The sequence below is a fragment of the Solanum verrucosum genome, unplaced genomic scaffold, assembly GCF_900185275.1.
Source record: "Solanum verrucosum unplaced genomic scaffold, falcon-dt-bn FXZP01000273.1, whole genome shotgun sequence".
Classification (NCBI taxonomy): Eukaryota; Viridiplantae; Streptophyta; class Magnoliopsida; order Solanales; family Solanaceae; genus Solanum; species Solanum verrucosum.
Window position 1 is genome coordinate 1,310,446 of NW_026020163.1, and position 15,131 is coordinate 1,325,576.

Consider the following 15,131-nt stretch of genomic DNA (forward strand, 5'->3'; position numbering starts at 1 on the left):
ACTTTAGATTAGTTGAACTAATTCATGTAGTGTCTTAAGATAAACTGGATTAATTTAGTGGCATCCCCTGCATGGAAAAAGAAGTTTAGTGTCTTAGATAAACTAGATTAGTTGCATGTATCTCATCCCCTATTCCATTAAAGAATGAATGGGAATTGATCCGACAACATCAAGATAAAATGCTAAAATCCATCTATTTCCATCTCTAATAGAAGTAGACAACACGACGAAGAAGGGGAGATATTGAATATATCCTTCCACCTTTAATCAGAGGCTCGATTGAGCACCAATAAGGAGCACTACTCTAGCGAGTATTTAAGGGTTCAAAACTCTCCTTGAGGTAATTGGTGTACCAACATTTTGTGTATAGTATAAATCCATAAATATAATACAACACAATTAAGTACAAATATAATACATAAATTGACAGAACATACACCAGGTGTTCTTTTAGGAAAAACAAAATATAGACACCCCTCAGTTCTCAGGGAAATCTTCTCAACAATCTCACCATGTAAGTTAAGCAATCAATCAATCAAATCCTACACACCAGTTTCAACAAGGGAAAACTTCGAAGTCTTGTTTTTTTTGAAATCATGTTACAAATGAAATACTGGCATGATATACCAAAACAGTTGCAAATTAGCAGTAGGAATTCCAAAACAAGCGAGCGACAATAGGCTCCCTATATTTCTGGAGCAGGTGCAGCAGGAGCCCTCAGAAGTGGTTGGAGAGCTTTGACAACGATACTCATATTTGGACGGAATTCAGCTTCATATTGTACGCACAGTGCTGCCACGGCTGCCATCTAAATTTAAGAGAAAAAAGAATCACCAACCCGAAATTAGTTGCTAGTGAGTGAAGGTGTTAAAAAGGGAACTAAGGTAGACATAAATCACATGGAACGAAGATGTCTTGAAGGACCTACTAAATATTAGAATAGATGCAAACCTAGCGAAAAATAAGGCACACTGGAAGAAAGATATCTATATAAGTGATATCAATTAACTGGGATTGAGTTTTAGTCACGTTCGTATGTTTAATTTATGTCCTATGATTTCTAGGAGTCTTTTAGTCATATCAGATTTAATACCAGTAGAAAATAAAGAACTTCGAGTACTTACAATGTTCACATTGTATAATATTAGTCTGAGATGAGTTCAAATAGAGTCACATAGCCAGTGAGAATATATATAACTTAACCAAAACTTGCTTGGGATTATAACATTGCTTGTTGTATTGCATCTGATGGGGAGAGGAAGAGAGACAAAGCAGATATAGGATGACAAGGGGAGAAGAAGAAACCTTAGCCACTGCTTTCGGAGGACATCCTTTCAGCTTTGGATCAACACATTGCTGCACTTTATCTTCACTCAGTCTCGGGGTAGCCTACAATTTAAAGAAGTAATTATACATCAGGAAATAGAATCTAAACATATTACAGATCAAATGGAGGAGAAGAGCACATAAGGGAAAAAATATTTAAAAAGAACATTTCTGGTAAATCGAGCAGGAAGCAGTGCTCACCCAAGTAACCAGGCTCTGCTGTCCTCGAGGCATTGTATGATCTACAGGCTTTCTTCCAGTCAAAAGTTCAAGCAAGACCACTCCAAAGCTATACACGTCACTCTTCTGTGTCAGTTGTCCAGTCATAGCGTATCTGTAATAATTTTTAGGATGTTTGGGTTAGATAACTCTCCTGAAACAAAACTACTTCTTAAGGCATCTTTTACAAGAATAAAGGAGTAAAGCAGGTGACAGATATGCCAACGGGTTAAACAGAAAATGGCACAATTGGATAAGAATACTACTCCAGTAATTGAATATCTCACAACTTTGCCATCCCATTTTGTAAAAAGAGCTTAAATACATAATTAATCATCATCTAGAAACACTCATAGAGAACAAAACTACCTTCACTCAAAAACTTCAACATTTAGTCATTTGCGAGAACACAACCTTGAGTAGAAAACTGGTACTTACATATTTTATAGCCATGAACAAAAGTAGCATGTTAAGGAACATCAAGAATAACCATTATACATTTTATAACAAGAGATCCCACCATTCCACCTCAAATACTGTAATGGTTAATAGCAATCCCAGAAAAGTATAAGCAATACCCAATTTATTAAGTAGTTGCTTTTGCCATCCAAACAGATCAAATAACTAAAGATATGGCCTAAACAAACCAAGCTCCTTCCCCATAACAAGCTACCTTTAGTGGCAAATTATATCTTGGAAGTTGTCAAATACAACATCCCTGATGAATAGGGGAAAACAATGTAATAGCAAAGATGGGCTTTTCAAATTTCCAAGAATCTCTCAGCCTTTTACATTTAATAGTCAAAAACTTAATTCCAAGTAGCTTTTGGCCTTTTGAGCTGTATTTAGCTTTTTATCCCAAAAGGAAGGAAGCACCTTAATTAATTATAAATCCTTGCTTAGCCCCAATGGATTCTTAGGTCACATAAAGTAGAGAAACCCTGTAAATCTGATGCATACATTATACACTTTGAGTAGTATATGCATTAATAGCAACTACATATATTGTTTCGGTGGCTAAAACCTTCTTTTACTAACTGATTCTTCGTCTCATCAGACCCTTATTCTAGAAAGCTGGCACTCAATCTCATCAAAAATTTCCAGCAAACATGCTTTACATAAGGAGCTCCCTTACATATAAATATACTTTTTTTTAGTCTTGTAAGTTGTCCTACAGAACTACATATATAAAACCACAGTTAGAAGCATCAGAAAACTTAGTTACTATATTCTTTTTAAAATAGTAACAATGACTCAGTCCCTCCCCCCTCACTTCTACACTTGGATTCTATTCCTAGTTCAAAATGTATCACACCAAAAAGGAAGTTAATCTAGAGCCAAGAACTCAAAAGGCAAAGAGTTCAGAATAACACCAAAAATACACAACTGTGTATAAAACATTTGAGGAGAAACAGAGTACAAATTGAAGAAAACAAAGCTTAGTCAAAGAAGAAAAAGGCAGGAGACCATACTCTGGTGCATGATAGCCAAATGTTCCTAAAACTCGAGTAGAATGAAGGCGAGCAGCCATGTCAGGAGCCTGATTTGACAGGTTAAAATCTGCAATCTTTGCTTTGTAGTCTTCAAAGAGGAGGACATTGCTTGATCTGATATCCCTGTGTATTACTGAAGGTTGGACCTTCTCATGCAAATACTCAAGACCCCTAGCAGCATCAACAGCAATCCTTACCCGCTGCACCCACTCAAGTGTTGGGCCAGGCTGTGCCCCTTGTACTCCTTTCCTTCCTGTAAGCACATATACAGTACAGAAATAATAGATTATATATCAAGCTAATAATTTCTCTCTCATTCAACTACATACATTTTTTTTCATACCGTGCAAAATATCATGCAAGGACCCCATCGTTGCAAACTCATAAGCTAATACACGAATGTTTCCTTCAACACAGTAACCAAGCAACTCAACAAGATTGTCATGCTTCAATCTTGAAACTCTAGCAACCTTAAGATGAAACAGAAACATATATCAGAGATTATTTCAAGTAATAAACTATCACAGCAATACACGGAGCAGCCAAAAAGAACCATATAAGAAAAGACACTTACCTGATTCAAGAAGTCAACATTCGTCTCAGGCTCGGATGAAACATCAAGCTTTTTCACAGCAACAGCCTTGCCATTGCTTAGATTAGCATAGTATACTCTCCCATAAGATCCTTCACCAATTAATGCTTTCGATCCAAAATTGTCAGTTTCCTGTTTCAGTTCATCCAAAGACAACGAAGGGACCTCTATAGTTGGTACTGCTTTATCCACTTCAGCCCTGATAGGATCTGATACTCTTGACCCTTTCTGATATCCTGGTACCAGACACAGAGAATTAAAAAAAAAAAACTACCTCGTCCATTGGATAACTAAGACTTGTCTAAGAAGCACTAGAAAGTAAGCGCTGTCAAACATGACATAAATATTATTATCCTAAAATGATCCAGATATATAGATTAAATGTGGCATGCACATAATATAGTCAATCGAAGGAAAATATGCCATACTTCTGTAATTTTTGATTGGTCTAAATGAATATCTCATAGTTCATTGCAAAAGGTTAAAAGTGAAAAGAAAAAACTTCTAGTCAGTTATGTAGAAAAGAGTTAGGAATATTCATTGAAACATTTTTTCTATCAGTACCATTGAGCTTTTCTCTTTACTTTTCATAATCACTAGTTTCATCTGGGACTCTGTGACACTCATAAACTAGAAAGTTTAAATAGAACAGCTGGGAGATGTTCCCTGTAAGGTTGTATATACTTTCGATACAATATTTCCTGAGCCAACAAGCACAAGGGAATTGTTTGATGCTCTTTCCAAGTTTATCAAGAAAGTATTTTATAACCAACAGATCCCAAAATAGATGAGCACAGAGAATCAAATTTCATATTTATTTATTTTTGCTGAAGAGAATAAATTTCATATTTGAAGTTGACATTTGGTCTTTCAGATTTTTTTAAAGTCAAATCTTTTAGGAAAGCGATGAAAACTTCCTAGGAGGCTAGAATTAACAAAAGCAAATCAAAAGGCCTATCACTGATATCCAGTATAAATTATTCACAAGCAAATCTTCCTTATGCCACGATTAGACTATCAAGAAAAAAAATAAACAAGGCTTCTGTGGAGAAATTACAAGAGTTGGATCAAAGCGGATCTTATCTAATTTTTTATCTTGCGAGGAGACATCGGGATTATCTTTAACCAGAATCTTCTGTGATTCCTACAATCCTGTTTCATTAGAATTTCGAGTAGATCTTTTTTTTTTTTTTAACCGAGAAATCCGTATGTGACCCGCCCTTTGGACCAATCACAGCCTTCTAAACTCGGTGGATAATGGGCCCACCCCTCTACCCTTCTCCACTTAAATACCGGGCTTTGCTTTGCATGGTGTGGGGCTTGAACCTGCGACCTAAGCCACAAATCCTCCACCTTTTGCCACTCAAGCTAGGCCTTGGGGGCAATTTTGAGTAGATCTTAATTTCAGCAAAATCTTCATTTAGCCGGTCTAGTTTCCGGATTTCGTACTGCTCGCATAGGACAAAGCTTCTGAATACTGGGGTTTTGAATATCTTGGAAACTCTCTCAATTTTATTTTATTTTTGAAACTGGTAACTTTGGAAACTCTCTCAAATTGAATGCATATAAAATTTTGGAAACTGAACTAAGATTGATTTCTATCATTTTGCATAAGAGGCAAATGAATTGATCGTAAAATTAGAGTCACCTATAAGGTAGCAAGCTTAGGATGCATCCGGACATTGGATCTCAGTAAAATCATTCTCTTGTCGTGTAGGCTTACCAAGTTCCATAAAACTTGGTCCCACAATTTCCCAGAATACCTATTTTCCAAACTGTACACAGAGGTCTATGGCTTAAAGTTGTCAATTACAGTCACCTTAGCAGAACTGTGATTAATCTATAGAAGTACCCTGTTGGTCAACAAGCAGCAGATGATGCCTCACAAAAGATTTATAAGACATGTACACTATAAAGACTAAAGAGAGAGCCCAAACAGATTACAGATATCACCCAGAAAAACCCAGTAAATTTAGATTTTTACGACATTAAAGGCTTTGCTCACAGAATGACATCTTAGATAACTATTTAACTTCAAAGCATCATAAATTTGTACTCTAGTATGTGATGGGGATGCAACGACAAATTATCACTTTCAATCAGCTAAAAAATTGGCATTGACAATTCAAAGACTCATCTCAAGGCAACAACAAGGAGAGAAACAGTTTGGTTTTCACTAAATAAAGCTTAAGCTTAAATTTGAAATAGTGTACCATCAGCATGACTTGCAGGGTGTTTAAGGTGCTCGGTTTCATGTGATGGGTAGGACTCCTCTACTTGACAGGTACAACACAGCCACCTTCTCATCCTTACTCTCTTTCTCAAATAAAGATCGTCTTCAGCCCTTCTGTTCTCCAAGCGTGAAAAGTAACCAGGAGGAGGAGCATGTGCCTGTGCAGTAAGTCAAATGTAAGAATGATTCAAAATGAACAAACTTCATTATATCATGCAAACCACAATACCTACAACCACTTCATTTAAAATATAAATAAATTGAAAATGACATACCACTCTCTCCTTGTTCGGAGGATGATTTACAAAGGTACTTGCAATAGTTGAAATGTAAATGAAGAAAATGTATTTGACAAATGAAACACAAGCTGTGCATGTCTTTAAGAGCACATTACCACAGAGTTTTCTCTTTTTTAAAAATAAAATAAAATTAAGAGTGCATTACTGCTGTGATTCCAAACCCAAAAATCAGTTTCAACAGAAATAAGGTAAGAAGAGCTCCATTTCAAGGCTATGGATATATCATTCTTTATGTAAGATGTCTAACCGTAATCTTTATGGAAAAGGGAAAAATGTCCAGGCTTGCCAACAAAAAATATCTTAAAGTAAAAGCTACTATTTAAACATAACTTGCATTTTAAAATGAAGAGGAGAACATGGAAGGTAGGAGCAGACAAATATAAATATTACTTTTCCCGGCAAATAAAATATGAAACTGATATCGAAAGATACAGAAATTAATACCAACCTATTGATGCAAGACTACAAAAATACATCACATTTTAATGCTTCCAATTTTATTTCCTTCTATACAAGCCTTAAAATGGTACATTCCTCATCATTGGGCAAAATGGAAATTTTTTTAAAAAAGAACTAGACAAAACTGTCATGGAATCAAAGCACTAAATATAGAATTCGACAATTAATTCCATTTCCAACAAACCAAACTTCCACAATCCATATGTCAAAGCAAACTCACACGTAGCCAGAGATCAATCAATCAATAAACTAAGCTTCGATCCGAATACAAAATACATCCTCTTTCGTAGCACGAAACTCGACTAAATAGGAAAATATACGTCCAAGAAACCCAAAAAGAGAAAATCTAATACAAGCTATCAATGCAAGACTACATAAATACATCACAATTCAATGCTTCCTCATTTGGAAAAAAAGGAACAAAATAAAGACAAAACCGTCCTGTAATCAAAGAACTAAAAATAGAATTCTACAATTAATTCCATTTCCAACAAACCTAACTTCCACAATCCACATTTCATTGAAAACTCACATATAGTTAGAATCAATCAATCAACTATGCCTTGATCCCAATACAAAATAACTCCTCTTTTGCAGAAAATAAATGTGCAAGAAACACCAAAAGGAGAATTACTAATACAAGCCATCAATGCAAGACTCCAATTTCATTTCCTTCTATGCAAGCCCTTAAAATGGTCCATTCCTCCTCATTTTGCAAAAAAGGGAACACAACAAAGACAAAACCGTCATGTAATCAAAGCACTAAACATAGAATTCTACAATTAATTCCATTTCCAACAAACCAAACTTCCACAATCCACATTTCAAAGCAAAAAACTCACACACAGCTAGACATCAATCAATCAATCAACTACGCCTTGATACCGATACAAAATACCTCCTCTTTTACAGAAAACATATATCCAAGAAACCCAAAAAGGGGAACATCTAATCTTACCACTAGCCCTTGCCTGTGATAATTGCCATCCATAGCCATCAAATTAATCAACTACAGCTACAATTCACAAACCCAAATAAACAAAACAACACAAAGAAAGATTCTTTTTGAAATTTCCAGACAAGGGTTAGTTAGATCCAGAGGGTCCAAATAAAGAATATGGGAAAAGTTGAAAAAGAGAGAAAGAAATTGAAAATGGGTCAAAATTCAAAATTAATCCCTGAAAAACAAATGAAACCCTGAAAACTCAAAAGGGGTTACGCCTCAGAGGCTAAACAACTAATTCCGATAAACTACAGCCATAGAAATCAACCGCAATTCAAGGGGTTGTTTTTTCTTAATTTTCTTACCTGAAAAAATAAATCTTTTCTTGTCCTTCTTGTTCTTCTGTAGCTTCTTGATTATGCTAAATCAAGAAAAAATATAAGGTGAAGAACAGGTAAGCAAAGACAGCGAGAACAAACGACACAGAGAGGAAAAAGGTAGGGGTGGATTTGCTTTGTTTGTATTGTTAAACTTTGAGAAATTGGAGGAGGGGGCCGAAAGAGGAAAATATCAAGTATATTTAGCTGTCAGCAAAGGTCTAACCCTTAGAAAAGTTATTTTCCTTTCGAGTTCGATAACCGCATTAAAATTCGACTAAATTCAAGTCTCTTGTTAGATAATAAGATGCTAATTAGAGCTTGAACATAATACTTTTGATTAGGACTGAAATGCTCCCTCCATTCTATAATAGTTGTCACGTTTTATTTTTCAAGCGTCAAACAACACCATAACAGATCTCGAACACGATACTTCTGATTAGAAATGAAGTATTGCTTCTGTTTTAAAATAGTTGTCACGTTTCACTTTTCAAAAGTCAAACGACACAGTAACAAAGCTTGAACACGATACTTTTGATTAGGAATGAAATACTCCTCTGATTCAAAATAGTTATTACGTTTCATCTTTTAAAAGTCAAACGACACCTTAACAAAGCTCAGAGATGATACTTCTGATTAGGAACGAAGTATTGGCTCTGTTTTAAAATAGTTGTCAGGTTTCACTTTTCAAAAGTCAAATAACACCATAACGTAGCTTGAACACGATACTTTTGATTTGGAATAAAGTACTCCTTTAGTTTCGAAATAGTTGTCATATTTCACTTCTCAAGAGTCAAACAACACTATAACAGAGCTCGAACACGATACTTCTGATTTGGAATGAAATACTCCCCTGTTCCAAAATAGTTGTCGGCTTATCGCGTTTCACTTTTCAAGAGCCAAACGGCACCATAACAGAGCTCAGACACGATACTTTTGATTAGGAATGAAGTACTTCCTCTATTCCATTTTTTTTTGTTGCACTTCACTTTTCAAGAGTCAAACACCATAGTAGATCTCGAACGCGATACCTCTAATTAGGAATGAAGTACTCCCTATGATCTAAAATGATTCGCTTTTCAAAAAGTCAATTTGACTAACATTCAAAACTAAATTTGATTTGCTTAATTTGATATTTTAGAATTAAAATTTAGATATTCTAATATTATCAAAAAGTACTATAAATTATATATTTTTCTTGTATCAAAATATTGGTCAAAATCCATTTTGTTTGACTATAAAAAAATGTGACAATTGAAAAGAAACGAAGAAAGCTATAAATCACCCTAACTGTTTTTAGATTTTAAAGTTATATATATATATATTGTTAGTGTAAAATAATTATACTATTAGATCGACTTCAATAAATATTATTTGGGAGACTGGATAGCAAAAAAAAATCTTTATACTAACGATAACAATGTGTATAAATTGAAATTTTATTTTTTAGTATTTTCTTTATGATACTCTCTATGTTTAATTTTTTTTCTTCGTAATTTAATAATACAGAATATTAAAGATAAAAAAGACTTAAATTAAATTTTATAATTTTAAACTTGTATCCCTTTTTTTAAGCACAAAAAAAGGTAAGATACATAAATTAAAAATTAAAAAAAGAGAACAAGAAAACGTCAAGAAGAAAAATTCAAAGAGTGGATGGAACGTTTCTTGACAATTATTTTTGATTGCCTTTAACGTGGTAAAAAGAAAGAGGCAATCGTATGTTATTCTCAACTTCTTCCTTCCTCTCTAATGATTCTTTTTTGATGATCGAGAAATTTTCGAAGATAATAAGATATAATTTAATATTTGATAGACAATAAACTCGTCTTTTTACTCTTCTCTGCTTAAATGCTTAACGTATGTTTTTGCGACATGATTCTAATTCATAATTTGTGAACTATGCTTAAACTAGTAAAATATTATCCAAAACTCAATAGATAGTATATCTATATATTTTTTTTACTCTTATCTACTTAAATATCAATCTTATGTTAGAGATAAGATCCGAACAATCTTATGTTAGAGATAAGATCCGAACAATCTTATGTTAGAGATAAGATCCGAACGCATGACATGTACCTAAATCAGTGACGCATGGTCTAACACTCAATTGTAATAGGTAGATGCAAATCCAACATTTAAGCTTCATGAATTCAATTTTTTGAAGTTATTCAAATCAAACTAAACGTATTTTCAATGTTATGATTTCATATCTGTATCTATCATTTGTTGCAATTTTTGATTTTTGTATATTTTGCACATAATTTTTTACGTCACGCTGAAAATACTAAGTTTAGATGAACCCGATAATGGACATTCTACATCCAGCTCTGATAATAGGCACACTCCTTTGCTCTTTAACCAAATTCGAACTCGTGACATGTGCCTAAACCAGCCCGGAGGGCTTTTGTGATGGGAATTTTCTTGTGTTGTTGACTGACAACAAACAAGTTTGCAAATTTGAACAGTTCAAAAGATTATTACAGACTAAAGTTTCACATACACTGCATGTATTGCACTGATCAAGATTCACTTCAATAAGACACAACAAGAAAGGGTCAACACATCCTTAATCCTTATTTATAGAACACCCAAACACACAGTTTACACCGGGAGCAGGACGACAACGTCTATCTTGCTCCACTTATTGGATGTTTTCTTAGTGAAAAAACGTTGAGGATAAAAGCAGCAATCCTAGCTAGGATGTCTAGAATCCCATATGAGTTAATCAAGAAGAAGAAGAAGAAGCAGGGGAGGAAGATGGATTGAAAGGTTTTTGTTCCGCGCAGGTGAGTAGTTCGTGAGGCCCTGCCTCCTCCCGATCAATGCCCATCAAGTCGAGGTAATACAAGTAGTGTGAAATGATGTTGTTCATGGAGTCAATATCACCTTGGTTACAGACATTGTCATTGTAGAGGATGTTCATGGTGGTGCCAAAACCGGGAACTCGTTTAGACAAAGTATCGTTCTTCGTTGGCTTCCAGTTGCCAACAAAGGCATCGTGAGCTGAAGGCTGGCCCTTTTTGACTGGGTTCATCCACTGCCAAATTGCAGCTTGGAATGCCAAGGTCGCATTTTGTTCAATGTATTCGGGATGATTCAACAGATCTACCTTCAGTGCTTCGCCTATTTTTCCGTAGTTGTAGTTCCTAAGTAGGAGTATCAAGAAAAAGAAAATATTTTCAGTGCTAATTAATGGTAGAAGAATGAAATGAATACCTAATAACAGGCATCCGGTTAAGTAGAGCATAACAAAGCAACAACGAAGAGAACTCAACCGTCTTGAGTGGTGGTTTGATAGCAAAAAAACTATGTTGCTCATATCAGATCCTAAAAAATGAACGACTTTTGGACGATCCAACACTCACAGGTGGCATTTTTGAGAAGTTCAAGCAACATAGCAGAAAAAAATCAATATATAATCAAGATATATAGGTAATGAAATATTTACCAGTAGATAGGTAAGGCACCACGACCATAATATTGGACTCCGGGAGAGCACGGGTAAGTTAATTTGAAGTAGTCATCACAGTAATCTTGGCTAGGACTCATTTCCTTGTTATAGCAAAGGCCCCAAGCCAATGGTCCACCGGTGGCAACTCCGTAACCACCTGTTTACGTTAAGTGATGAGAAATGAATACAAGTACAAGCACGTACAGCAGAATAAACCAGAGGATTGTGCTAAGTTTTGGTGGATGATAGGCAGTAACAAGTGATTTCCAAGGGGACGACAATTGGAAGTTAAAGTGTACTTATATTACAACAAAGGTCTAGCTAGAAAGGAGACACACACACGGACACATAGAGATACATATCAAGCAACAAGCTCACCGATTAACTGGAGCTTACACAAGTCAGATAGCCAAAACAGAATTGGTACCACATTTATTCTGATTCTCAATATCTAGACTAGGCCAACTAATTGCTCAGATATCAATAGAATTAGTTCATCATATATTAACTGCGCCAGATTCTCAAGTTCTCAATCAGATTCCTCAAGACTCACGATCCGAACTGATCTCAAACAAGATGAGTTTCAATTTATGATTCTATGCAATTGATCTTTCCTAAGTACTGTTATGTTTGATCAACTCAAAGTTTAATCCTTACAAGATCAAAACTTTTCATGAACTTCTCTTAATTTCAACATTCTCAATTCATTGAGTTCTCTAAGGAAATGTTCTCAATATTACTTTCAAAATCTGAAGGAAATCAAATATCTCCGTGGTCTAAACATTTCTCCATTCATCTTTTCACCATTTTCTGAACAAGAAAGCACCAAAAAGCAATGTTGCTCAGATCCTTCAAAAATGTCGCTAGGTGCATGCCGGATCATCCAAAAGTTATGCATTTTTTGTGGATCCAACATGGATGCAACAAATTTCTGCAGGATCTGAGCGACACAGCAATAAAATGGGAAATCATACTATAAAAGATGACACAAGTAAATAAATACGACACCAACAACAAATTATGGCTCAATCCCTTACTAGTCAAGAGTCAATTATATGAATCCTCCACCCTACAATAACAACTACTACTACTACATCTCAGTCCCAAACACGATGAGGTCGGCAAATAAATTAAATTAAATATATACAAATACTAATTATCCTTAAACTAAGGGTCTATCGGAAAGAGTCTATCTACCTCCAAGGTAGTGGTAAGGTCTGCATATATTTTACCCTTCCTGAACCCCACTTTTGTGAAATTACACTAGATATATTGTTGTTGTAATAATTACATAAAATATGTCACTTCACTCACTTGTTCATGCAATGACATACAACAAGTCAACAATAACAACATACCTAGTGTACTCCACAAAGTGAGGACCTTAATTCTACCTCAGAGGTTGTTTCTGACAGACAAACCAATTCATAAACAGTACAAGAAACAACAGATAGTAACAAAAATCGAACAATAGTAACACAACAATACTACAACAAAATAATCATATAATAACATAATTTAAAACAACAACAACTACTACTACTTACAAGAAGTTTTGCTACCAACATGGCCAAGAAAAGCAGCAATTTCTTTCATCTGCATTTGTTTACCACCAGTAGTACCAAAACCAAGAGGTTGAAAAAGAGATGAAGCAATTATAAAAGATTTATAATCCCAAAAACCAACAGCATGAGCTACAGGTGAATTCCTCTTTGAAAACAAATTCTCAAATTGATAAGTCTCAAAAAAATCAGAAATTGTCAAATTACAACAAAATCTTGACAACACATTACATTCCCAATCTTTAACACACAATTTTTTACCCTTTACCATTTTCACCAATGTTGGTGGCTTAGATGATGATTCATTTTCACTTTCATCCCCTTTTGCAATTGCAGAAATTGAAAGCATTATTACCATAAAGCCCAAAATTTTCATCTTTAAAGTTGCCATTTTTATCACTCAAAATGAAAAAATTGAAATTTGAAAACTGAAAAAATGGAGAAATTAGTGAATTGGGAAGATGAATTAGTGGTTTTTGAGATTTGGGTATGAATCAAAATTGGAACTTTTGCACTTTTTATATATTTTCTTGGGTTTTTGGTGAAGTTTTTTTTCTTTGGAAGTGAAAGAGACGATCTTTATTAACCAAGAAGGAAGCAATACTTAAAAAGAAAAAAAAAAAACTTGTTCCATTACTTGGCTACTTTTCTTTTACATAAAACTTTAAAAAATCAAAAACAAAAAAGATATTTTTATTAATTTATTTTAAACTCTTTTTACTACATTATATTTACCCCTCTATCCATTAATATAAAGATTAATAATAAAAGTTTTTTTTAAAACTTTACGATATTTATATTTTCATTAAAAAAAATTAATTTAAGGGTGCTTTATTTTTTTTATAATATCAAAGGTTAAGGATGATGGGACTATTATTAACTGAAAATGAAGTGAAAGTGTATGAGAATTAGCTTTTTTTTTAAATAAAAGAATAAAAACCTTGTTATTTACTATTTTTATAATATAGGAAATGGATTCTCTGCCTTTTTATTTAATTTAATAAATAAATCATTCTTGAACATTCTAGACTTGGAATAAAGCAAAAAAAGCTGACATTTCATAATACGACAGGTCACCGTTTCATATTTGGTACTCGCAACAAATTTTATGACACAGTTGGCATTTTTAATTTATTTTTCTCAATATCCGATCTTCATATTAAGATAGAATTAAATTTAAATTTACTTATTATATGATTTATTTACTAAGGCGACATTTCAAATAAAAAAATTCAACTCGAAAACTTGAATAATATACTTTTGATTAAGGATGAAGAGATCTCAAACATCTCATCACAAATTTATATTGTTGCAAAGTTGGCATTTCGTTGTGAATGGTTCTAATAATATTGATTTTATGTAATTTAAACTTAAATTAATTGAAAACTCAAATATAAATATCGAATATTGAATAGAAACAAAAAAAAAACTCTATCTTCTAGCGATCTTTTTATATTTAAAATTTATTGACCCGATTTAACTTTGCAATTTAAAAATATAATTAATTTAATGTAAAAAAATATTTTAAAGAAATATTACTATATCGTTTGAAGCAGTGTGGAAGCATCTAGATTTAGCCAGAGATTACTTACAACTGTGAGACCCAAAAATATAAATTGCTGAAAATGACATATTAACTACCTAAATTAACATTCAACACTAACCAAACATTTTTGTCTTTTTTCTAGAACAAACCAAAAGTGCTCTAGCATTTGTTGCATATCATTTTTTAAAAATGTGATTAGGATAGCAGGTTAATAAGTAATTTTATTTTATGTGAAAGAGATAGAAGGTTATTTAGTAAATAATATAGTTTTTTATGGAATTTTTATTTAAGTAATACATTTTATTTGATTTATTACCTTTTTAAATGCTACTTTATTTTTGTAACTATTTATGACATAATTTTAGCTTTAATAATTTTTTGTGTCCTTCTCATATATAGCTACTGCTTGATACCATCAGAATATGATGATATCAAACATCAATTTAGATAGTAATAAAAAGATTTGTGCATAGAATTTGGATATTAAAGATAATTTGTGCTTTGAGTTAAGGCAAAGGTATTAAATCATGTTTGGTGCATAGGATATAGGTTTTATAGGTAGTTTGTATTAAAAAAGTATCAAATCAGCCAGGTGTTAACAAAGTTTGTGCATAAAATTTGGGTA

The 15,131-nt window shown here is 33.5% G+C and overlaps 2 protein-coding genes across 3 annotated transcripts; both read right to left on the reverse strand.

The window, feature by feature from the left end:
* Positions 1-401: 401 nt before the first annotated feature.
* On the reverse strand, positions 402-8,117 carry LOC125828530 (PTI1-like tyrosine-protein kinase 3). 2 transcript variants are annotated; one of them, XM_049507825.1, is made up of 8 exons: positions 7,930-8,117; positions 5,844-6,021; positions 3,613-3,866; positions 3,382-3,508; positions 3,018-3,291; positions 1,528-1,660; positions 1,306-1,389; positions 402-808 (listed from the first exon to the last, which is right to left on the reverse strand). In XM_049507825.1, the coding sequence occupies exons 2-8, from the start codon at positions 5,935-5,937 to the stop codon at positions 686-688; spliced, it is 1,089 nt and encodes a 362-aa protein (XP_049363782.1). In that variant the 5' UTR covers positions 5,938-6,021; positions 7,930-8,117; the 3' UTR covers positions 402-685. The 2 variants fall into 2 exon arrangements, with proteins under 2 accessions (XP_049363782.1, XP_049363781.1); XM_049507824.1 differs by lacking the exon at positions 7,930-8,117 and adding an exon at positions 7,580-7,838.
* Positions 8,118-10,407: 2,290 nt separating this feature from the next.
* On the reverse strand, positions 10,408-13,515 carry LOC125828542 (chitinase-like protein 2). Its single transcript, XM_049507843.1, has 3 exons — positions 12,946-13,515; positions 11,396-11,555; positions 10,408-11,093 (listed from the first exon to the last, which is right to left on the reverse strand). The coding sequence occupies exons 1-3, from the start codon at positions 13,349-13,351 to the stop codon at positions 10,673-10,675; spliced, it is 987 nt and encodes a 328-aa protein (XP_049363800.1). The 5' UTR covers positions 13,352-13,515; the 3' UTR covers positions 10,408-10,672.
* Between the last annotated feature and the right edge of the window lie 1,616 nt (positions 13,516-15,131).

Bases quoted from the DNA above. Each gene is read 5' to 3' on its own strand.
- LOC125828530 (XM_049507824.1), bottom strand. From the start codon at position 7,618: ATGGCTATGGATGGCAATTATCACAGGCAAGGGCTAGTG. The intron at 3,509-3,612 runs GTAAGTGTCTTT...TTTCATCTTAAG, and splicing joins ATGTTGACTTCTTGAATCAG to GTTGCTAGAGTTTCAAGATT. The intron at 1,390-1,527 runs GTGAGCACTGCT...TTTAAATTGTAG, and splicing joins AGCAGAGCCTGGTTACTTGG to GCTACCCCGAGACTGAGTGA.
- LOC125828542 (XM_049507843.1), bottom strand. From the start codon at position 13,351: ATGGCAACTTTAAAGATGAAAATTTTGGGCTTTATGGTAATAATGCTT. The intron at 11,556-12,945 runs GTAAGTAGTAGT...TAACGTAAACAG, and splicing joins TGTTGGTAGCAAAACTTCTT to GTGGTTACGGAGTTGCCACC. The intron at 11,094-11,395 runs GTAAATATTTCA...ACTCCTACTTAG, and splicing joins GGTGCCTTACCTATCTACTG to GAACTACAACTACGGAAAAA.